General features: G+C 32.2%; 1 protein-coding gene across 1 annotated transcript in view; it reads left to right on the top strand.

The window, feature by feature from the left end:
* The first annotated feature begins 1,989 nt into the window (after positions 1–1,989).
* The window catches only part of LOC149478697 (fatty acid synthase-like), a 62,404-nt gene continuing 38,369 nt past the window's right edge, over positions 1,990–26,024 (top strand). Inside the window, exons 1-5 of the mRNA XM_089708695.1 lie at positions 1,990–2,072; positions 6,520–6,672; positions 7,447–7,639; positions 14,593–14,713; positions 25,500–25,703. Of these exons, the coding sequence (XP_089564821.1) occupies positions 6,520–6,672; positions 7,447–7,639; positions 14,593–14,713; positions 25,500–25,703 (671 nt within the window). The 5' untranslated portion in view covers positions 1,990–2,072. The remainder of the gene's footprint in view (positions 2,073–6,519; positions 6,673–7,446; positions 7,640–14,592; positions 14,714–25,499; positions 25,704–26,024) is intronic.

Raw genomic sequence — 26,024 nt, 5'->3', positions numbered from 1 at the left:
CGAAAGTACCCACACGTACTATTAATTCAATAAAACAATTCATACACCCTATTCTACATAACTGATATAATAATTGGGTTTAAAAAGTCCCAAGCTAACTACATTTATATGCAATGCGTGTGAAATTAAGGTCCCGGCTTAACTTCGGTACACATCAAATGAGCCAAACGTCAGCGTCAGGCTTAAGAAAAGTTGTGGAGTATGGCGGGAGTTTTATATGCGTACGATGTTCGCGATATTGCGTGACTTCTGTCTTGTAAACAATGGGATTCTTGTTAAATAAGGCTTTGTTAGTTACGAAGGGTCTTAGAGTTTGCAAAGAGATGTGCAAAGTTTTTATTTTTATTTTATCCTGATTGATTTCCAGATCCCTCACGAAAGCCCCGTGTCCCAGCAATGGGGACTTAGTGGGCTGGTGATGATGACGATGAGTTCTAGCTAATATTATAGCTTATACTTTTTTACAGTTCTTAACAAGACAACAAATAAGTCAGGTAACAAGTGGAGTTATAACTGCGTTAAAAACAACCGACTTCAAACTTGCACGTTTGCAACATTTACAAATACAGACAAAAATGCTCATAAAATAAAAACTACTGGGCCTATCCGAATAAAATTTTACGGGACCAATTCGACACCATCCCGCATGCAAGAATCACGTAAATCGGTTCAGAAACCTCGGAGTAATCGGTGTACATACATAAAAAAAAACATACCGGCCGAATTGATAACCTCCTCCTTTTTTTGAAGTCGGTTAAAAAGAGAATACCTTCTTCCGAGTTATTCGTAAACATTCTTATACGAATGATAGAGTCACATAGAAATTGAAATTCAATAAAGTCAGTTGAAACTGAATTTCACGCAGTCCAGGTTGGTAGATACCTGTATCGATTGGCAGCTCTGTTCTCAACTAAGAACTAGAGGATTCAACAAATAATACTACTGCTACATATACATCATCTGTAGAATAGGTACTATCCACTAACTTAAAAATTATGATTAAATAAATATAGGTTATAAGGACTGCTTCATTTGAAACTACATTAATCATGAATTGATACCTTGTATTCTTCCAAAAAATACAACGCGCAAACATTTTTTTTTAAATAAAATAAAATACTCATATTAATTAATCCTTCAAGAAGCTTTAAGCTCAACTCTTAGTCTTCATAATTTTAAAATATTCACCAACAGGATTATAAATATTGCAGTGATTTTATGAAACATTTTCCAGACCCGAATTTATAATAAATTTGAGAATAATATTTGAGCTCTATTGTAATAAGTTAAAATATTTTATACCTCCAATTATAACGTAGGATATCGTAGGCTGTAAAAGTTCTCGTCGTGTTCGTGACAGCTGACGAAGGAGCATGGAACAATATGTCAAAACTTTGAGAGAATTGGTTTAAAAATATTTATAATATTATATTAAACTATTACAAGTGCCTTTTTTATCTAATATTTAGTTTTATAACATTACGAAGCAGGATTTTGGCGAAAGACGCGGGTTCGAATCCCGCCTTGTGATCCAGTTGTATTGTTGTACAAAAATATGATTTATGTAAATAAATGAAAAATATCTTTACGAGTTATTTTAAGAATGTAACGTGGTTATTTTAGTATTTGGAGTGGAGTTATATATAAAATATCAAAGGCCTTAAAAAAGGTATCTTCATAAAGTATTAAAATGTATTAGGCTATTTTTATAACAGACTTTTTTCTGTAAATAATACATCTATGGTACTATTATTTAGGAAATCTTTTAGAAGTGAATCTCCGGTTTTCAACAAACTCTTTAGCTTTATAATATTAGTATAGATTAGTATAGATAAAAATTCAAACTCTACGAACTCTTTCTTCCTAAAGAATCAAGTTAGTAATTATTTCTAATAGATTGAACGTCACAAAAGTGAACACCCCGTATAAATATTTTTAAAATATCCATTTTATAAACATGGTTTGTGGTTACCTGAGTCCAGACGCGTAGTGGTATCCGGCCGGTGTCCACAGGTTCTATTCCCGAATTGATTTTATATTTTTTTGTGATTTCCTATAGCGCTACTTTAACGGTAAGTCGTGTTTTATATTGAAACTAGCGGTCCGCCCCGGCTTCGCCCGTGGTACATATTTACGTTTTCTCTACATAAAAACCATCCTCGTACTTCAAGGAATATAATAAAAAAAGAATTATCGAAATCGGTTCAGCCGTTCTCGAGTTATGCGCTTACCAACACATTTTGCGATTCATTTTTATATAAAAGATTAGTTATAAGTACAAGTGCTATTAAAATTTGTAATAATGGTATTTTGCTAGGTTACACTATTTTAGTAAGTTCAGACTAGCTTGTTTCAGTTTAAATGACAAATATTGTATGAAAATATGAGTAAAGAAGTGTTAAATAAGCTATCAGTGACTTTATCAGCAAGTTGTGAAACTGGCCTTTAAATCAATCGATTTACAAACATTCACGTGATAGTGTTAATATTAAGGTCATCATTATAATAAAATTAGCATTTACGTTCAGTGACGTCATAGAATATACTAGCTGTGCCCCGTGGTTTTCAAACACATTTTTAATTAGTGAATGATAATAGCAGATGTATTATTTATACTTAAAAATCAAAGTGATTTCTCATTAGCCCCTATATCGTATGATTGGCCTTTAGGTATTTAGTACAATTTTTGGATAGTCTACGATAATGTTGTAATTTAGTTATGTGCTAAGCCTAAGATCCAGACCCTCAATGTCTTATCGACCCTAATAAAAATAGTATCTTAATATTTCATAAATTTCTTGGTACTGATTTAATTCGTTTTTAAAATGTGTATCAAGTTAACAATTACTGGTGTCTAAAATTAATACAATAATGTATAATACCAAACGAAATGTGTATCGTTGTATAAAACGCATCACTTAAGTGATATGCCTCATCAACATTCATATAGAAATAACAATATATTCCATGCTATTTATTCAATAAAAATGCAGAAAATCTTCTAGAATGTACCGAATAATATACTCAATCTAAATTTTAACTTAATAATTATAAGTAATTCTAAATCATGAAGTAAATCATTCCAATAACTAAATTACATTTAATTATATATAAAAAATGCTAATTATCTAATATTATATGTATAAAAAAGAGTTCAAGCCACACCTCCGCGCCCGTCGGAGTAGGGAGCGTGAGGTTTTTTCGTTACGGAATTTCTCGATTCGGTCCCCGCGCTCAAGGCCCGCGATAGAAGCTATGCAATAGCTTAAAAATTAATGAGGCCGAATATAATTCGAATAATTATAATTAAATTTATATCGTGGGTTACTCAACAGTCCTATTATCTTCTCCTTTAAAGTTGTTAATTTAAATTAATCGTTTTCACGACACTTTTGGAAACCTCTGAAAGACCCTAATGTCCCTTAAAGGTAAAAGTAATGTTCTAAGAATTACTCCATCTATCTCTATTTTTCCTTTGAAATAATATGAGACAGTATTATAATTTTTGAGGTCTCTTTAACTCCCATAAAAAGATATTATGCTTAATATAATACATTATTAAAAAAAATACTATTAGTATAATTCAACTCAAGTATTTATGTAATATTTAAGAGGATTGAAGATTTTAATTTCTATTTGAAATCATAAATACAACTTATTAGTACAGATTATAATAATGTGTTCAATCTCAAATGTGAATAATTGATATCTATTAAAAGCTTCATCTTCCACTGCATTGAGTGGTAACTTTATTTATTTTATTGTGAAATAGCTGTGCCCCGCGGTTTTACCCGCACTGCTCCGCACCTGTTGGTATTAGCGTGATGATATAGCTTATAAGCCTTCCTCGATAAATAGGCTACCTAACACTGAAAGAATTTTTCAAATCGGACCAGTAATACTTGAGATTAGCGCGTTCAAACAAACAAACTCTTCAGCTTTATAATATTAGTATAGATGTATTATATAAAAATGTATTAAAAAACGTATCATAACTACGAAAGTAATTTATATTAAAACCTTATTTTTGAAGACAGTTTAACTTCATTAAAAGTTTCATTGTTAAGCTATTATGCAATATTTAAATATGTTAATAAAAACTGAATACCAACGCATCATTAAAATATATTATTGTTACTTTTAATTAAATATTAATGACGCTACCAGACTATCAAAGAGAAATGGTTTTTTTTAATCTTTAACATTGGAAATTGATATTTGAATAAAAAAATGGAATTGACTTTTGAATAAAAAAATGGAATGCCTTGGGAATGCCATATTTCATTGCTTAATTACTTTTGTCAATTATAATTCGATAATATTATAAAATTCGTCTACTTAATTTCAATGGATTTGCCTACATTTTGCTTCTTTTTAATCGTGAATATAGCACTTAGCACCGCCTTGGACTGTCGCCAAATCGGTGTTAAGGTTTCACAGATTTATTACAGTTTTAAAAGAACGGATTTTAAAATATCCGTAGCAATTTCTGATAATTATCAACAATTTAATTCTTTAAAAATTTCAATTTTCTGTAATCCTCCCAGCACGAGTCCATATTGGATTAAAAAAAATAAGTGACAGCTGATGTCAAAATTTGGCGTGAATTAAAAAAAAAGTATCTCTCTCTCTCTCTCTCATCTACGGAAAGTATTTGATATGGCAACAATTACAGATTATAGATCTAACATAGAAAGAAATAAGTCGAATTTTTGTTAAAAATATTCCAATTAATGTGCATATACGTAGTAGTAACTGTTTAATGTGCATATTTAATCAGGTTCTAAATAATACTAACTTATAAATATGTACCAGGGTCGCAATGTCAATATGGAGCTACGTCTATTCAACTGGACAGTTATTCAATACATTTGCATTATTGAATATTATGTATTGTAGCTTTCTATGCATACCATTAAAACTTTTGTATCAGAAAGTCTTGTACCTATGTTATTAAGGAAACAAGATTAGATTTGCCTATTATTTTTCAGCACATTCACATAATGATTTTAAAAAATTGGTCTTAATAAAACTTTCGACTAGCGAACTTCTTTGCAGTTTTTCGCTACGGAAACTTCGCTATATTACATAATATATCTGTTTGTATGTCCGGCCGTTTGTCACTAGGCTGATAGGCCGTGATAGACAGTTGAAATTTTCATAGATGATGTACTTCTGATGCCACTACATAAAATACTACTACACAAATATTAATAAAAAAGTTAAGGAATTATTAGTATTTGTTGTTATAGTTATATATATCATTTGTGAAATATTCACTTGCAAACTGTCACGGTTTATGAGATACAGCCTGAAGACAGACAGACAGACAGCGGAGGCTTAGTAATAGGGTCCCGTTTTGCCCTTTGGGTACGGAACCCTAAAAAGGATGCAAAAAAGTCATTACCGTGGAGTCATAACTCATAAGTAATCGAAAATTAGCAAAACTCTTCATTCCAAAGGTCTTAGGTACCTTAGGTACCTATGACCTGGTAATATTACTTTAATTTACAAAAATTATAATTAAACAAGGAAATGCCACGCAGAATTTCATTCATGTAATTATACTTGCAAAATTGGAATAAGTCATGGAATAAAACAGTGGAAAAAATCAATATTACAATTATTTTCATTAATTTAAATAATATTGACGCAAAAAGGTATTTTTAATGTTAATTTGATATTTGTAAAGAGTACATAATTTATTTGTTGTATTTCAATTAAATATTTTCTTTTCGCGGCTTATTGCTTTTTACAAAACTTGTTCCTATGTATAAGTATAGTTAACATAAATTTTGTTACAAAAAGCAAATTAATTCATACACGGGCTCTATCTTCGGTTAGGATTATGTCGTTTATTATTAGGTGGTAAAAATATAAAATATAGTTTGTTTGTTTGAACGTACTAATCTCGGGAACTACTGCCGATTTGAAAAATTATTTCGGTGTTAGATAGCCCATTTATCGAGGAAGGCTGTAGGCTATATATCGTCACGCTACAACCAACAGGAGTGGAGCCACGGGGGTGAAACCGCGCGGAGCAGCTAGTCTGTAATATATAATAATAGCCGCTACTCCCTTTATAAAAATAACATATTATCAGCAAATAAGTAACTCTTTGAAAGGTAAAGGATTAATAAATCGGTTTAGTATTTTTCAAGTTTATTCGAAAGTAGAATAAAAGAAACCTCTCCTATTATAATTGATGAATACGTTATGCAATAATCTCACATTGGAATTTATATACTTCTATATTAATAAGAATACTTACATGTAATTTAACATATCAACTTTTTAAATAACAAATCTGATATACTCGCATTACGCATACTCTGTAGAGTCAGGGCTACCATGATGTAGAATGTCACAACGTAAAATTTCAAGGTATCGTCATGGCAATTCCGTCACATCATGGAGTAAGGCGACGATTTTGGAATCTTTGAATGTTGCCAAAGAAGTTTTACTTCTTATTTTATTCTTATTTTTATTCTTATTATTATATTAATATATTCTCAACAGATGGCGCCTACCCCCGTCTCAGAAGACCGTCTAACATCTGGACACCGGTTGTCGCACCCGCCGCCTGGTGATGAAGTACTGATCAGTGGTATTTCTGGCTATTTCCCGGATTCCGACTCCGTTTTACACCTGCAGGAGAATTTGTTTAATAAGGTGATTATTTACTTATGCTTGGGTACCTGATTATGTTAGTACTTGTACAGTTATCACTTTCTGCATGATAAATGGACAAATTTGCGTGGCACTGCACGTTTGAAAAAGAATAATAATTAAGTATTTTTAAATATCTCAAAATATCAGTTCAGTTATGTATATAAACCGCCTCCTCGGTACAGTGGTTGACGCGTGAGCGTAACACCGAGGGGTCCTGGGTTCGATTCCCGGTGGAGACGAAGAAAAAAAAATGTCTTGGTCTGGTAGGACACAGAAGTCTGATCATCTACTTGTCCCTAAAGAAAATCGATCAGTGAAACAGATGTATAATGCATCTGCCCCTTACCCCACTAGGGGACATGGGACTTCACTTTTTTTTAATGTATATAAAACGTAGTATCAAAACGACTTCATCCGAGTGATTTAACAAACAAAGTCGGACAACTTGGTAGAGCATTGCTTAAACCATAATCACATCTTCAAAAACGAATCAAAATTATGAGATAGATTAGCCGAAACCTAGCAGCAATCTCTACATCCTTACTTATTATTTAAAACATGTAGGTAAATAACAAAATCCGAATCAGAATGATTATTGATTACATATAAACAAGGTGCACAAGCTTATAATATTATTATAAAACGTTAGAATAAGTCAATCGTAAAATTCTTTGAATAAATGTCTTTCTAAACCTATAACCGTCTCTATATCTTTTGAGCATATTTGAACATATTAAAATAACAAACTTTAATTAATCTTTTAACAATAATCAGGTGGACCTAATCTCCGGCGACAGTCGTCGTTGGAAGCTCGCCCACCCCGAGATCCCGCAGAGGACAGGCAAAGTGAACAATGTCAATAAATTCGACGCTTCGTTCTTCGGGGTCCACTTCAAGCAGGCCCACACTATGGACCCCATGTGCAGGATCCTGCTGGAGAAGGCGTATGAGGCTGTGATTGATGCTGGTGAGATTTATTTATATACCATACTAGATTTCCGCCCGCGGCTTCGCCCGCTTTGTCAAACCTAATAAATTATATAGAATAGAAAACACTTTATTGTACAATGCACATAAAAATAACATTTACAGAAATAAGAGGTAACTTAAAATAAATGCATCTACAATTTGGCAATTATATACTAAAACCTTCATCGATAATCACTGTATCCATTAAAAAAAAACGAATCAAAATCCGTTGCGTAGTTTTAAAGATTAAGCATACAGAGAAAGCGACTTTGTTTTATACTAGGTATGTAGTGATTATAATGATATAAGAGACAAAAAATAAGACTGGCTCCTTACCTAGACTAGATGATACAGTAGCTACGGACCATCTACGGAGTTTGTAGCTGTAAAATCTAATCTGTTACTCGTATGTAGGTTATTTGAGAATTTAGGCTGACATCAGTAGCTACAGACCCTCCTACGGAGATTTAAAAGCTGTAGGATTCTAATCTGTAATCTGCATATGCACGTGATTTGAGAATTAAGCATATTTTGTAGTATGAATAAGGCAATCATCGTATTTATGTATATAAACATATTATATTTATATAGTATGCGAGCATTCAATATTAAAAATTCTTTGTTCGTAACACAATATTTTTTTTGATCGAAGTCTTGCCAATCTAATTAGTTTTTTATTACAATCTAAATCTAATACCCGGGTGGTCGAAGTAATATAATTATGTTTGTAGTGATATATAAATATTCTTAACCATAATTACTTATAGATTATTGCATAGCAATGTAATTAAATGAAGCCATACCTTTTTTACTCAAGTCTTGTATAAAAGTAGATGACCCATGAAAATCCTCAAAGAAAAAGCTTTGTAACAAAAATTTATTCGCTATACACGTTGTGCTGACCCTTTCAAACCGTGACCGCGTCCGAATTACATAAATAGCTCTTTGTTATTGAGATAGACATTATAGTCTTATAACTAGGTACATAGTATAAAACAAGTCACTTCCCGCTGTTTGTGCGTCTGTCTGTCCCGTTGTAAGCTTAAATCATTGAAACTACTGTTTATCTTGCGGTCTATTTTAATAGATACTAGCGACCCGCCCCCCCGGCTTCGCACGGGTGCAATGCTGATACTAAATACACTACAGAAAAACTGTGAACGTTGTATATAAAAACATAGCGGCCCGCTCCGGCTTCGCACGGGTATAAAATATATAGCCGGGCAGCCGGCCGGTGCCGCTACGTCCCGCAATTTTTAAATCTGTAATATCTTCGAAAATATTCACTTAAATCATACGGTGTAAAGGGCCATATAGATCTATATTAAATGAACAATGTATTCAAGGTATTTAATTGGTTAAGGATTAATGCTGTATTGGTTAAAATCGCATCGAAAATTAGCCATTATTTGTTGTAAAAAGTAAATGACAAAAAAAAGTTATTGTGGGTTATCCATAAGAGATAGACATATACCACCGCGGACTTTTCTGTAGACCTTTTCAATGTGTATATTGTATAATACTTAGTACATTATTTTGATAAAACTCGTAGGGTTCAGCCTGCGTTTGCTATGTAAGCGGAAAAAATGTAATTTTTTACGACATCACATAAGAAACCTCAAAAATAACAGTACTTCTCCACTATTTGATGCATGTTATTATACATATAAACCTTTCTCTTGAATCACTCTATCTATTAAAAAAAACCGCATCAAAATCCGTTGCGTAGTTTCAAAGATTTAAGCGTACAAAGGGACATAGGGACATAGGGACAGAGAAAGCGACTTTGTTTTATACTATGTAGTGATAGTGGTTCAAGATTATTTTAACAAACGATTTGTTAAGATAAAGATAACCCGGGTGAAGCTGCGTGCAGAAAGCTAGTAACACATACAATTCAAACTCAAACTCAAACTCAAACATTTATTTATTCAATTAGACTTCTTCGAGAAGCACTTTTGAAACGTCAATACATATTTTTAAAATTTACCACCGATTCGGAAAGCAGTATCTATGGAGAAGAATCGGCAAGAAACTCCATAGTTGCTCTTTTAAATCATTTCAGTATTACAATTTTAATTTTACAAAATATGTAAGTAATTGTACTTGAAACTCATAATGGATTCGAAAGCGTTATAAACCATTATCACTAACCCACCCGAACAATTAAAGACAATAAACACACACACATAGATAACATAGTTAAACACACACACACGTCCTATGTATAGTTTCTATACCGAATACCCATATTCATTATGAGAATGTATAACGTAATCTAAGCTAATAGATCCTTGATCTCTCCACGAATGTTCGACAATTAGCGAGGGATTAAGTATACGTATTACGGGAATGTTTTCTTAGATCTCCTCTTACGTTAAGTATATTTTTATTTTAAGAATCAGGCTTATTTTCATTATATGTTTTAGCTATTATTAGGTGTAATTTATATATTACTTACTTATATTAAAATTTCTTGGCAAAATTAAATATTATCTAGCTTTTATTTTATTTGGTACCTATTCTTTAAGTATTTTAAAGAAGATAATAATTATGTCGGCGCAAATTCGCTTTATTAAATTAAATATTCTAAATATAACTTAGAACAGTAATAGGTACCTAAGTACCTAGGTACTTTGATGATAGTAAAATTTCTGAAACATGCAAAATGTAATCAAACTGTTAGCAGAAGCGATTCTAGCGTGAGTAATATAGGAAATCGATTCAATACTGATTTTTAAATTCTGTTGGCACTAAAAAGACGACCTATACCTAACAAGGTTTGTATGAATAAATAAGTAACGAATCTGTCTGCAAAGGGCGCCAAAACCAAATTCAAAAGAGTACGAAACTTAGATATCACACGCATTGATATATTATTTACAATAAGCGCACTGGGACTAGCTCTTCGAAATCTCGTTATTTAGCCATCATTTAATTCTTTTCTCATTTTTTAGTTCACGATACTTTAATTATTCCATTTTACTTTTAAATCTAATCGTGGAATGCGTTTTTGAAGATCGAATAATGTGTTGATAACCTATCTACACCTTTTAATGTGTTTTTACTTATAATCATCACTCGTTTGTATAATAAACAGTACCTAAGTATTATATTCTAAAATGTTCAGTTGTAAAATTGATAAAAATCTTATTTTTGCATCATTATGCGTCGCGCGTCACAAAAATAAGCGAAAGAAAAGTTTCACTGAGAGAGGAGATATTCGGACCGAATAATATTGCGGAAAACCTGAAATTGTATTGTCTGTATGTGTGCCGACGAAATTACACCGAGCGACTGCGTGTCACACCGATAACTTTTATACTAGGTATTATTTAATTTGAATTAAATTAAAAGATCGACCTTGCTATAAACACTTCCTTATAGGAATGTTTCCTACAACAGCTCAGCACTACATTTCTGAAGTGACCTTGAAAATGCTAGTAAAACACAACATGAAATTAGAATTTCGAATTCTTAATTAGATATATGTACCTGTACAGTGTATAGTTACCAGTTCGTAGCACTAGTGCCAACACTTGATACTACAGTCCAGTGTAATCTATACTAATCTACATCTTCACTAATATTATAAAGAGGAAAACTTTGTTTGTTTGTTTGTTTGTTTGTTTGATTGTAATGAATAGGCTCATAAACTACTGGACCGATTTTAAAAATTCTTTCACCATTCGAAAGCTACATTATCCACGAGTAACATAGGCTAGGTTTTATCCCGGAAATCCCACGGGAACGGGAACTATGCGGGTTTTTCTTTGAAAACGCGGGCGAAGCCGCAGGCGGAAAGCTAGTATTATATAAGGCTGAAGACTCTTCAGCTTGAATTTATATTTTTGGTTTTATGGCATTCAAATGCTTTATTATAAATATAAATTTATAAAGAATATAAAAAATTCGATCACGAGGCGGGACTCGAACCCGCATCCTTTCGCGCCATTCCTCTTCAGCTTTATAATATCTCTACCTAACTCTTCATTGAAGAGTTTGTTTGTTTGTTAACAAGATTAGCGCGTTCAAACATGAACGCGCTAATCTTGGGAACTACTGGTCCGATTTGAAAAATTCTTTCGGTGTTAGATAGCCCATTTATCGAGGAAGGTTATATATCATCACGCTACGACCAACAGGGGTGGAGCCACGGGGGTGAAACCGCGCGGAGAAGCTAGTGTTAATATAAATAATAAATATAATTATATCGCTACACTGACTAGTTCGTAGCGTATGTTACGACCCGGTGTAACAAGAGCCCTTAATCTACAAGTATACCTCGGCTTTTCTTCCGTAGCTGTAGTAATGAGCGCAATTTATCTGATCCGAAAATTCACGGATTATTCGGCTCGGCCATCGAAGTATCTATATCAAGGACATTTCGACCGTTTTAAGTTCTCTGAGCTTTTAGCAAATTGGACGATTCTTATTGTTCTGATAACGTTTCATTCGAAGTTGGATCTGACCTTTTAATTTGTTTAATTTAACGAACATTTTATCATTTATGTACATAAGAAAAGAATCATTGAAAAACTTAAATATAGATGTCAATTTAGAACCATAAAATGAAGGAAATAAAATGCAATATTTTAGTCACAATAGAACAATTGTAGAAAATATTAATACTGATTTAATATTGTTACAAAATTAAATTGCCATATTCAAGCATTCACAGAAACTAAAATATCTACAACAATAACTTTCAAAAAGCTTAATATTGTATCTGTGGCGATGCGATTCACAGCTTCTAAATTCAAATTTTGTTGAGTTAATATTCAGAATTTACTGGAATTGGCATTCAGATGTATTGTGAACTTTAAACGGTGTTATTCTGATAAAATTTTAAATTATTTTATATTTTATAAAAGTAATTATTTATTTATAGTTCTTGGATTCAAACTGTAGTTTCTACAGAATAACTGTTCTACTGCTACTTTTAAATATTATGGTAGTTAGAAATTTCTCATTTAAAGATCCTTGAAGTCTCGAGCGTCAATTAGTAGTAGTTAGACATTATTATATTAGTTATAGAAAACTTGAAATTATTATTTTTATATATAAAGCACAAATGCAATCGTAAATAGGTAACAAAATGCACTGTACACATAATATGAATTAAAAGTTTTAGTGCCGTCGAAATTATGCAATACCCATCAAATCTTAATAAATCTCGTGTCACAATGTTTGTCCTCAATGGACTCCTAAACCACTTAACCGATTATAATAAAATTCGCACACCATGTGCAGTTTGATCCAATTTGAGAGATAGGATAGTTTAAACATGTAGGTACCACGTGCGAAGCCGGGGCGGACCGCTAGTAAAATATAAATCACAATAAATATTAATTTGAAACTATTCAAAATCAAGAATAAGCCGTAAAATCAAACAATGTGTCTCGTCGGCTCGTCGCTATTACGCGAAAATGATAAAAGATCTCTATCAATGGTTGAAATCTGAATAATTCAACGGCCAAATAAGCAAAATTATTCATTGTTGTCGTTTTGTCGATAAATTTGAACGTTTCAAATGTTATTTAAATATACTGTTTAGTGCAAGAACATATTTATGGTTAATGGTCACGGAAATAATGTGGTTTGATGTGTATTTCAATATTTTCACTGAAAATTAATATCTTCTAGGTAGATACTTACTTGCATATTTATTACAGTTATTCTTTTCCTCTCATGGCGAAAATACATATATATATTTTACCAGTGTCAAGTTCCTTAGATGTCGTTATATTTATTTATTTATTTATTTATTTATTACTTTATTGCTCTTAAAAATTACAAATTGAGACTTAATCTAGGATACATTGTAACAAACGGCGGCCTTATCGCTAAATAGCGATTTCTTCCAGACAACCGGTTGTACAGAGAGAAATTAAGTAAAGGATAGGAGTAGGGCAGAGCATAAATAAATATATGAACAAAAATAAAAAGAAGAAGAGTTATAAAAAATGAAATAAAATAAAAACAGCATAATATACAAGCCACAAAATTAAGAGATTAAATAAAATACATACACACAAATAGATTACATGCATATGAGAAGAGATAAAAATAATATAATATACTTATATACTAATAAAATATATAATATATTACACATAATATATACATATATACTAGGGTAACTGAGAAAAATAATGATCACGAACCATATTTTTAAAAATGTCGTTATATTCTAAATCAATGAGTGAATATTATCCATTTTGTGCCGTGTTAATATTAATAAAATAAATATAATTACCTATAAGTTAATTTTAATGATTTTGTAAGTTATATTATATTACATACAATTTAATTATCTTGTAATGTGTTATCGGTACAAATAAATGTATTTTCTTTCTTTCTTTCTAAAAAAAAATAATAGTAACAGTAACTATCTAGTAATCTGTGTTAATAGTAATTAAACAACAAATACATGTCCTAAAGGTACAAATAACAAATGGCATAGATAAAAAACCTGATTACAGACATTACGAATGATTGCACATTTTGACATTGCCGTATTCGTTCTACTTTCCCGCCAACGTACATTAGTAGGTATATTATAATCTGTGTTTGTTCAGCGATTGGAGCTTTGGAGTCGAGTTATTCCTATAATCCTCGACTTTTGACCTAAGATTTTATAGGTACCTAGTAGGTATAATACATTTTAGTTAAAAAAAATCACAATACATTCATTTCATTTCATTTCAAAATCGCATCACAAAATTTCTGCTCGTGTTATATAAAATTACTATCACAGGAATCATTAAAATTAACGTAGATATGTAGGTAGGTATATAACAATTTATTATCTTTTCTCGAGTCTATTCATTATATTCGCAACGTTATTCTGTAAAATAAATACTTATATGAATGAAAATTTTCCTCCACTTTCTTAAAACAATAAAACACTTACACATGAATATAATAACATTATCTGCTTTTTTACAGGTTTAAACCCAAAAGAGCTTCGTAACACAAAGACAGGCGTTTTCATTGGCGCCTGTTTCTCGGAATCAGAGAAGACATGGTTCTACGAAAAGATGCAGGTCAACGGCTTTGGTGTCACTGGGTACGTATGAAAATCAAATGTGTTACAATACGAAAAAAATATAACCTATGACAGCCCAAAATATTTTTTTTTCTACAAGATACAGATAATACAGTTTTGATCTAACACAGGCTTTAGTTTCCCCAAATATATAATCTGTATTATTTTAAACATTTTTTCAGTAAAGATTTTTTTCATTTTCATTTTTTCAATAATCATAATTGCATAATATCTAGGCTAAGCCTATACAGCTCTTAAATTTAACTAAAATTATTATACGTTTTCTATAATTTTTGTAATATAATACAAAATGATTTTTAAAATATTGTAAGTATTTAAAATCTGTAAAATACAGATTTTTTAAACTTACCGCTAAACGAATTCGAACTGGCCACATAATAATGAAAAAACTGTATCGGCCAGATAACGAATAAAAAAAAAAACAACTGTCACAAATGCGCGGTAAAATTTTTAATTGCGTTGTTAAAAAGTTATTGCAATATGTATGGAATATGAAAATAAATTGTGGGATTTCGATCGAAAAGCTCTTTTTATAACAGGATTTATAGGTATGTAATGGATCTATCAATATTATATTTTCGTAATGAAAACGCGAACAATTTTAACGAAACGTTTATCATTATTACGCGGTTTATTTTCTTCATAACAAAATGAATTCCACCGTTAATTAAACTATTCATAATATACAAGTTATATATGAAGTCATATACATTCATAAACAAGTATTGTTCAGAGTGTTTAATATCTATCTTCTTTGAAGTGTCGAAAATTCTCAGCATAATGATATGACATAAGGAGCAATATTAATTACTGCTAGACAACTTCGCTATGGTTTCATGCAAGTTTATGAATATGCGACGAAATAGGCGTCTGTGAACGTTCTTGCTTAGACAACAATTACTATAGTATTAAACGCATTTTCAACACAATGTTATTGCTATAGTTTAATATTATAATAGCTATCCATTGAGATAATATTAATATGGAGACGACACCGCCTACATCACTTATGTTCCATACGCCATATGGCGTATGTTGAGCGATTTTTTTTAATAGTTTTAAAGTGAAACGCATCAAATATGCCTTCGTGTGTGTAACGATATTGCGCAAATAATACAAATAATACGGAAAAGTGCAAAGGAATAACTTTCATCGGTAAGTACCTAACTAGATAATAATTTTTAAAACTTAGTTAGAGCAAAAAAATGGCGCACAGATTTTGTTCGTGGTGTCTCCTCCATACGTAGTAATATTATCTCAATGTAGCTATCATTTTTTTTATATAAAAGGATTGATAAAATAATTAAAAAAGTTTTCTTTCAAACGTAAACTATATTAGTTTAGTAGGTTTATACTATATTCTTTCCTAAATAATTTTTAACTTTGGTTTTTGACACAATTGATTTAGTAAATTAAAAATAAACCTTAACTTAAGTCTTCATTAAAATATATATTCGAAAAAGAGAGATTGAACCATGATATTTCATAAATTATCTTCATTTTTTTACGCCAGGAAATGACATATTATTATTATCTTCATATCTCAACCAAAATGTTGAAAACCCTTTATCCAAATATTCCTAGCATTGTTAAGGGCGTTAGTACACCGACGCGTTCGCGTGCGGCAGCGAAACTTTGCGAAACTACAGCGTAGCGAAATATCTGCGAAACGTTAGTACACAGCAATGTTTCGCAACTTTTTCGCAATGCGTCTGTGTAATGGCCATTTCGCAGTTCCTTGCGAAACAATACTGACAAGGACGCAACTATTTCATCTATCTATGTGCTAGAGTGAGACATATCATATGCGAAATCCTGCCCTACTACTGACAGATTTTTCGTTATTTCGCTGCCGCACGCGAACGCGTCGGTGTACTAAAGGCGTAAAATGTAATAAATTCTCGTTATAAATCAAATCTTTACTGTCATTCTCACAGACATTCCATCTCCATCAATCAAATACCATCAATACATTTTTAAAACAATGCCTTTAGTGTTTGCATTTGAAAGCTAATACAAAAATACTTTGATAATTATTAATTGTGTCTTTATTTGTATTTTGTACTTATTTGTTAATGAGACATGCTCAGTGACATGGTTACTTTATAATAATATGTACTAGCTTTCCGCCCACGGCTTCGTCCGCGTTTTCAAAGAAAAACCGGCATAGTTTCCGATCCTGTGGGATTTCCGAGGTAAAACCTATCCTATGTGTGTATCCAAGTTATCCTCTATGTTTGAGCCAAATTTCATTGTAATCGGATCAGTAGTATTTGCGTGAAAGAATAACAAACATCCAAACATACTCACAAACGTTCGGATTTATAATATTAGTATCATATGATATTAACGGTTCACCCTGTAGGTATGCTACGGGCTACGAATGTAGATCATATCCATACTAATATTATAAAGCTGAAGAGTTTGTTTGTTTGAACGCGCTAATCTCGGGAACTACTGGTCCGATTTGAAAAATTCTTTCGGTGTTAGATAGCTCATTTATCGAGGAAGGCTATAACATCATCTACGATCAACAGGAGCGGAGCTAAGGGGGTGAAACCGCGCGGAGGAGCTAGTTTTTCATCATTTTTTGTCTACAATTTTAAACTTGACATTCCCTTGAGGAACAATTAAATGATGCTGAGGATGGGGTTACACTAATAGCCAAAGTCTTCTTCAGTAGGCTAATCAAAAATCGCTGACGTTGCATTTGTCGTGAAAAATTCGCACAAAAAACTTGAAAAGTGGCATTTATCAAACGTTCTCTCGTTTCTCGTTAGAACTGCTCTAGAGATTCATAAAATATTACCAAGTTATCATAGTTTTTTCTTATAATATAGATAACTTTCTGCTCTACGAAGATACGGAAGACACACAGAAAAGCTTACAGTAAATTTTGCAATCAATATTAGGTATAATTATATTAATTTTATTTATTTATTTTTTATTAGGTATAATAAAAATCATGAATAATACTCGAATCGTTTAAAATAAAATTTAACATAAAAAGCTTTTTCTATCAGATTTTCAGGCTAAGATGTAAAGTAGTTCGTTTCAGTTATTGACGGTTGTTAATCCGATTTACTGGATAGACTCTTCAAAGCGCTTTTTGTACAGTTTTCTACTGCATATTCGCTATATAAAAGGATTCCAATAAATTGCTCAATTATTTTGAAAATAAGTTTAAAAGCTCTCGGAAAACTCCTGAAAATAGACATCGAACTTGTCGAATCGCTTTTTTTAATTAATTTTTAGACTTGTAGAACGATACGTCAAAATTGTTAGTCCATGGGCCTGTTTGCAAACTGAAATCTTGATGGTACGTACAGACGCGTGGGACGAAACAGCCTGGCAGCCCGGCAAGTAGCCCGGCAAGCAGCCCGTGCGCTTACGGTACAAACAAATAAACATATTTACATGCTTGTGCCTGTGCTTGTGCTCGTTGAATGTCACTTTGAACGCAAGCGTCTGAACCCACCATAAATTTATAATTCTCACATCAATATAACATCTTATCAACACAATCAAATCCACATCCACCTTTTATCCTAATCAAATATGTACAGTCACGAGCAATAATATATGCCTAGGGGGCGATGTGCAAAAATATCTGTCACTAGAACTAATTCAATAATATCTGTCTGCCCGTATACAGCAAAAATATCTGACATTAGTAGGCAGCATAATAAAGTGGCATCAAAATTATGTGACGAAAATGTTACAGCAAATATGTAATTGTGACAACCTCTCACGGCATAAATATGTGACATCAACTAGGAAGCAATAATATCTGACACAATTTCATATTGCACGCCTCATAAGCGAAGCGTTGAGGTGGGTACTACTGTCACTTCGCGCAAAACATCTGATTTTTCAAACTTAAAATGTCTTTATGTATCATACATTGCACTTGTAAGATAATACATACACACACATATTAAGAAAAAACACTATTTTTAACATTCATGATATTTTTGATGTCATTTTTGTTATTTAAACTAGTTAAAAAACAGTTTAAAAAAGTTCTGTCTTGGACGTCCGTGTGTCTGTATGTGCGGAGGATTTTCTTGTTAACACGATAGCGACCGAAATACTTTACTAATCGAGTCTTTTTTTTTCTCTTACGCTTGAGTATGCTCAGGAATAGAACCCTTTCATTTTTCAGGGTCTAATTCGATCTGGTTTAATTGTTATTAAATAAACAAAAATAATAATAAATAATTATTAAAAAAAAATTATGAGGCGTGCACTTTTGGATTTTCCAAACTATTTCTGTATTTTGCATCGATTCCTCATACAAATCTATACTAATATTATAAAGAGGAAAGGTTTGTATGTATGTATGTATGTATGGTTTTCACGCATAAACTACTGGACCGATTTTGATGAAATTTGGCACAGATAATCTTTAGACCCTGAGAAAGAACATAGGCTACCTTTTATTTCGAAATATGTACCACGGGTGAAGCCGGGGCGGACCGCTAGTCATAAATATGTGACATCAACTAGGTGGCAATAATATCTGACACAATTTCATATTTCTATATTTTGCATAGATTCCTCACAAAAAGCATTAATATGTGACATCAACTAGGAAGCAATAATATCTGACACAATTTCATATTTCTATATTTTGCATCGATTCCTCACAAAAAGCATAAATATGTGACATCAACTAGGAAGCAATAATATCTGACACAATTTCATATTTCTGTATTTTGCATCGATTCCTCACACAAAGCATAAATATGTGACACCGACTAGGTGGCAATAATATCTGACACAATTTTATTTTTAATTTAATATTGAATTAATACAAAATAAATAAATTTTATTTTAACTACGTTGTTTTAAAACATTATTACCATATTAATTAATATGTGCCGTCGTTGTATACTACATATTGTATGTCTAGATATTACATATATCCTACTAGTTTAACACCCGCGACTTCGCCCGCGTTTTCAAAGAAAAACCCGCATAGTTTCCGTTCCTGTGGGATTTCCATGATAAAAGCTCTGATAAGCGTTAATCCAAGTTACCTTCTAAGTGTGTGCTAAATTCCATTTTCTCTTTTATTTGTGTGAAAGAGTAACAAACATCCTTACATGATACTCACGAACTTTCGCATTTATAATATTAGAAGGATATCATATCATGACAAAATTAAAGTATTCATATACTTACATGAATGCCCACTTGGGTAGATTTATTTTATTTGAAGGTTCAGTGTAACCTTCATGTATTACATATTTAGAAATTGTTTTGTCACATGTTTTGTTATATTTGACGTTAGCGGCGTTTGACACGATTGCCCCGTTATTCATTTTCATTTTGGTCCGGGAGCCAGCAGCAGATTTTATGACCAAGTTCCTCTCAAGCGGTAATTAGTAAAATGCATCAAAGTATAGTATTATGAAGCCTCGTGAACGTCAGCTGGAGCTCGGTTGGGGGGAAGAGCGGTTGTAGCCTCCCGTATCAGCTGACGGTTTTTCCACCAAGATACAGCCAGCTGACATATATATTTATCCACAGTTACATATAAGCTATCATCAGGTAAATTTTTGTTTGAGAGGAAATAACGGAAAATAAATTTTTCTTTAAATTTAACTTTCATGTTCAAGACACCAGCTGACGTATAATACACCATGTTGTAACCAGCTGACTATTTTTTTTCGTTGAGATATTGGGTTAGCTACAATTTGACAAATTTTTAGCTGAGAGGAAACGAATGAATGAATGTATTTTTTTTTCCTATGTGCGTGGGAGGCTACAACCGCTCACCCCCCCAACAGAGCGCCAGCTGACGTTCACGAGGCTTTATAATACTATACTCTCATGCGTCTGACGAATTATCTCTTGAGAGGAAATAGTTAACCAAATTTGCACCTGGCTCCCTAACCATTACATATAATAATTAGCCTATAATATTGCTATTATTTTATTGATTATCGAAAATTATGGCAAGTTATCATATTATTATCGTAATTTTATTTAAAAAAAATATTTACAAAATATAATGTGTCTTTTGTTCATATTCTTACCCCAGCAAAATACATAACACTAATTCAATAAATAACGTTTTGCCTTTTTAAAATCCTATCCTATCTTATCCTACTAGTCCTACTATAATCCTACTTCCTATCCTACTTATCTAGTATTATTAATGCGAAAGTTTGTGAGGATGTGTATGTGTGTGTGTGTTTGTTACTCTTTCACGCAAATACTACTGAACCGATTACAATAAAATTTAGCAGACAAATAAAGGGTAACTTGGGTTAACACTTAGGATAGGTTTTATCCTAAAATTCCCACGGGATCGGGAACTATGCGGTATTTCTGTGAAAACGCAGGCGAAGCCGCGGGCGGAAAGCTAGTGTCACATATTTATGCTTTTTGTGAGGAATCAATTATATTTTACAATATAGAAATATAAAATTGTGTCAGATATTATTGCCTCCTAGGTGACGTCACATATTTATGCTTCGAGAGGTTGTCACAATTATTTGCTGTAACATTTTCGTCACATAATTTTGATGCCACTTTATTATGCTGCCTACTAATGTCAGATATTTTTGCTGTATACGGGCAGACAGATATTATTGAACCCGTTCTTATGACAGATATTATTGCTAATCTGCAAATGGTAATATATTTATGCTTCTGACTGTACTACTAAATTTCAAAATTTATTATCAGATCATAATCCGTTACAATTCATTTCCCATTACCAATTTCAATTGCTACAGAATTCATAACTTCGTTACATTAAATTGCACCCTGTACAGAGCGTTTAGACGAAACTTCACAAAATAGATTTAAATTGCAGCTCTATCAATTAGCTACAAAAGCTGAGCTAACAATGAGCTTTTAAAAGCATTTAACAAGTCCTTACAACTTGAAGATTCGTTGTAAAACCACAGTTTATGAAAACCTACATTGTTAAAAGTTTTAATAGGTAATTGAGCCGAACGCAATGGCATTCAGAGAAATATAAATTCTCAGTTTTATTAGAGCTATTGATCGTACTTAAAATTGACTTTTACTTAATCTACACATTAATGAGCATACCTAGAATGCTTACTATATTTCGCATTGCGCAAAAAATACAAATTATTTTAGCAATTATTTCAGCTCATTATAACGTACATAAAAGCTTAGAAATAAAGCTTTTTTCAACTGTCTCCATAATATTAAACATTAAATTATAATTATAATCGTAATTCTATCAGTTAATTCCAAATAAACAGAAATTCCAATCAAGATAATTGCATTCCAATATTGATAAACTAAAATGCTCATTCAGCCCAAGTGAAAAACTCTATCTATATTACACTATACAAATTCACGTTGCTATGAATTGAATGAATATAGCTCAGTTACTTTCAAACGGGAAACATTTCGACTGATTGCATATTTAAAAAGTTCACTTAAAATCAACTTTTTAAGTCTTTTACTGAAAAATATACAAACATTTTTGGAAACGAACCAACTCGACCGATTTCAACGTAGCCGAAAGGCAAATTTTATTAAAGATGCGACTATTTTTGTTGATTTATTTTAAAATTAATGAAATATAGCTTTATTCAAATTTCTTTTTGTAAACAGGATGGAAAATTACTAAATCATATCGACTTTATCCTTATCTTATTTATTATGTTCATTTAAGGGCCGATTTTTCAATCCATGGTTAAAACTTATCCGCCCAATAAAGTATTACACGATAATATTAAAATGTCACCCGTAAACTGTCAAAGACAGGCAAAGAATACATTTTTGAAGTGGTAGTTTAATACGTTATTCGACGAATAAGAAGCCCTAAGTGTTTATTAATATTTAATTTGGAATACAACACTACGTTTTTCAAATAGCTAAGAAAAATATAACATTTAATATAAAAATAAATAATGAAAGCTGAAATATATTTGGAACGTGTTATTCATAATCGTAAACGTATCGTAGGTGAACAGTTTCATCCAACTTCTACTTATGAAAATAAAAACCAAGTTACAAACCATTTTTTTATTCTGGAAGAAATCTCAGAGGTCATAAACGTGTAGATTTATTTATGTGTAGGTAAATTAATTTAAAAACCTAAATAAAATTTTAATTATAAGTCTAATATAATTGACTGACCGGTTGGCTTGGTTGGTATAGTGGCCCTGCCTTCCAAGCCCGAGGTCGTGGGTTCGGTTCCCACCCGGGGAAAATATTTGTGTGATGAACATAGATGTTTGCTCTGTGTCTGGGTGTTAATTATGTATATAAGTTTTTGTTAAAAATTTTATATGTATGTTTATCAGCCATCTGGTTTCCATAACACAAGCGAAAGCTCCGCATATGGCGGTCTGCGGCGGCGGTATGGGGTCAGATTGTGCCGTGTGTGAAAATTGTCCTGAAATATTTATTTATTTATTTTAATTAATGAATCAAGCAAAATCACATTACATTGATTCAAAAATAAACAACAAAAACAAACACATACATTTTCTGAATTGAAAATGGATTTAATATATTATGTTTGAGAAAGCTTATGACACATAATATAAGAAAATATTAAAGCAGTAATTAAGTAGTATAGAGACGTTCATAACGAAAATACTAAATTCAGAAACCGGCTATAGAAAACCTTTATATAAGTATCATCTACAAACAGATTATACCTCGTTATAACTCAAAGGAGTGAGAGAATGAAGACAATATATAGCGCACATTTCATTTATATTATCCCCCAGGCGCGTTTTGAACGTTTCTTGTTATCGGTATTGGAAAAGTTAATTGAAATCTTTGAACGCAACGCGGTGACGTAATTTAAGATAGAACGATTCCACACATAATATTGTTATTGTCTGATGTATTTTAGATATAAGAAAGGATTTAGAGACACAATAATAAATTGATATAAATGCTATTTTAATTATTAATATCAGTTTGTATTCTTACTCGATAGCATTCAAAGGAAAACCCGCATAGTTCCCGAGCCTTTGGGATTCATAGCATACTCCAAATATCTCATTGCTATCATTTATATTGTACCTATTGCCTATTGTTTAAATTAATTTACAATTAAAAAAACCTTCACAGTATGCACATACGCTAAACTATTTTGCTGACAACCAGAGATCTTTGCAGTAATTAAACCTATCTAATTAACAGACATTCGCATCTAGACATCCTCACAAAGTTTCTTAATTACAAAATTAGTCGGAGTATCTGTAGCATTGCATCGAATGATTGATTTCAATGCGGGTTTTATTCAAAGACTTGCTTTCTCGAAAGCTTTTCAAATTAGAAAGGAAAGCTCGATCGATCGATTATTATCTATATATGTATATATAAAAATGAAACCCGTTTCGCGTTGTTTCGGCATCACGTGTGAACGGGTGGACCGATTTCGATAATTCTTTTTTTATTATATTCCTTGAAGTACGAGGATTTCTAATGTCGAGAAAGCGTTAAAATGTACCACGGGCGAAGCCGGGGCGGACCGCTAGTTATTAATAAAGCTAATATTCGTAATCATACAATGCTAAAAACAGAAGTGAAAACCTATAAAGTTTCACCCAAATCCGTGCATTGGTTTTTTGTGAAAGAGTAACAAACATTCATTCTCACAAATTCTCATTTATAATACATACCTTTTAGTAGGATATTTATTCTATTCCTTAATTGAAATAAACTAAAATGATTTCTGTAATTTATTTATTTTAATAGAGTATTTATTAAACATAATAAACGTCCATGGCATTGTATGCACACTGCATTTACTAAGACAATTTGCATCTGCCTTAGCATATAATCTCTAAAGACTTCACTTTATGTGACTATACAACCACCGCCTTACCCACAGTACCTACCGCAGTACTAAACCCTGGGATTTATGTTATTTAATACATTGCATTTCTGAGATTGCAGCTAAGTGGAGTTTAATTTCTTAAGGATTTTTATATTAAGCATTTTAAGGAGTGTAAAAATATATTTATCTTGAACTTAATAAATGAATGAAATCCAATAATTATACCGTATACATATATCCATACTAATATTATAAATGCGAAAGTAACTCTGTCTGTCTGTCTGTTACACTCAATCACGCCTTAACTACTGAACCAATTTGCATGAAATTTGGTATAGAGATATTTTGATACCCGAGAAAGGATATAGGCTACTTTTATCCCGGGAAAATGACGCAATCCCGGAAATCCCACGGGAACGGGAATTATGCGGGTTTTTCTTTGACTGCGCGGGCGAAGCCGCGGGCGGAAACCTAGTGAAATATATGAATGAAAATACACGTCAATTAATATGTAGCAATATTTTAATATCTGAAAATGTGAGAAATTTTAATTTACCTTATTGTCCCTATCGGACATAATCTGCATTTAACCATAGATTTAACGTAGCTATAGGTAGATAAATTAATGCGGTAAAAGCTTGTCTATTTTGAAAGATATACCTTAGTTGTTTCAATCCAAAGTTGTGTAATAAATCAGTAATTATATAAAAACACCAAAGATAACAAATGGCGTGCCATAGGAGAGACCTACGTCCAACGGTGGACTAATATAGGTTGAGACGACGACGACGATATAACATATTTACATACATTTACAAAAGCAAAAAAATGCTTAATTTCGATAAGAGAGATTTAAGATTTTATACATCGTTATTTTTCTGTTAACCTTGCAAATGCAATAACGTCAAAAACTGATCAAGTATATTCACAAAAACTAAAGGAAAGGATCTCTTCTAGAATCTCTTAAAAATGAATCAATCTTACCAACAGATGTTCCCGAGCCATGTTAGCGAACCGTATCTCCTACTGGCTAGGAGTAACTGGTCCCTCCTACACCGTGGACTCAGCCTGCTCCAGCTCTCTCTATGCCATGGAACACGCGTTCAGAGCTATCCGAGATGGACATTGTGATGCTGCTATAGTTGGTGGTTCCAATCTATGTCTCCATCCTTATGTGTCGCTGCAGTTCTCAAGGTAAGGAAAAGAGGGATAAAGGAAGTTGGTAGAAGACAAACAGCTCGCTCTATGCCATGAAACAAGCGTTCAGAGCTATCCGAGACGGCCATTGTGATGCTGCTATAGTTGGTGGTTCCAATCTATGTCTCCATCCTTATGTGTCGCTGCAGTTCTCAAGGTAAGTAAAGAGAGTATTAAAAGAAGTTGAGATAATGTCGGTGCAGTTCTCTAGGTAAAGAAAAGGTTTAAAAGAAGTTGGGAAAAGGTGAACAGCTCGCTCTATGCCTTGGAACACGCGTTCAGAGCTATCATGGATGGTCACTGTGATGCTGCTATACT

Source organism: Colias philodice, chromosome 21, assembly GCF_061535455.1.
Source record: "Colias philodice isolate Cphi_HAF_F1 chromosome 21, ilColPhil1 Martin Lab GWU primary, whole genome shotgun sequence".
Classification (NCBI taxonomy): Eukaryota; Metazoa; Arthropoda; class Insecta; order Lepidoptera; family Pieridae; genus Colias; species Colias philodice.
This window is presented reverse-complemented; position numbering and strand designations above follow the sequence as displayed.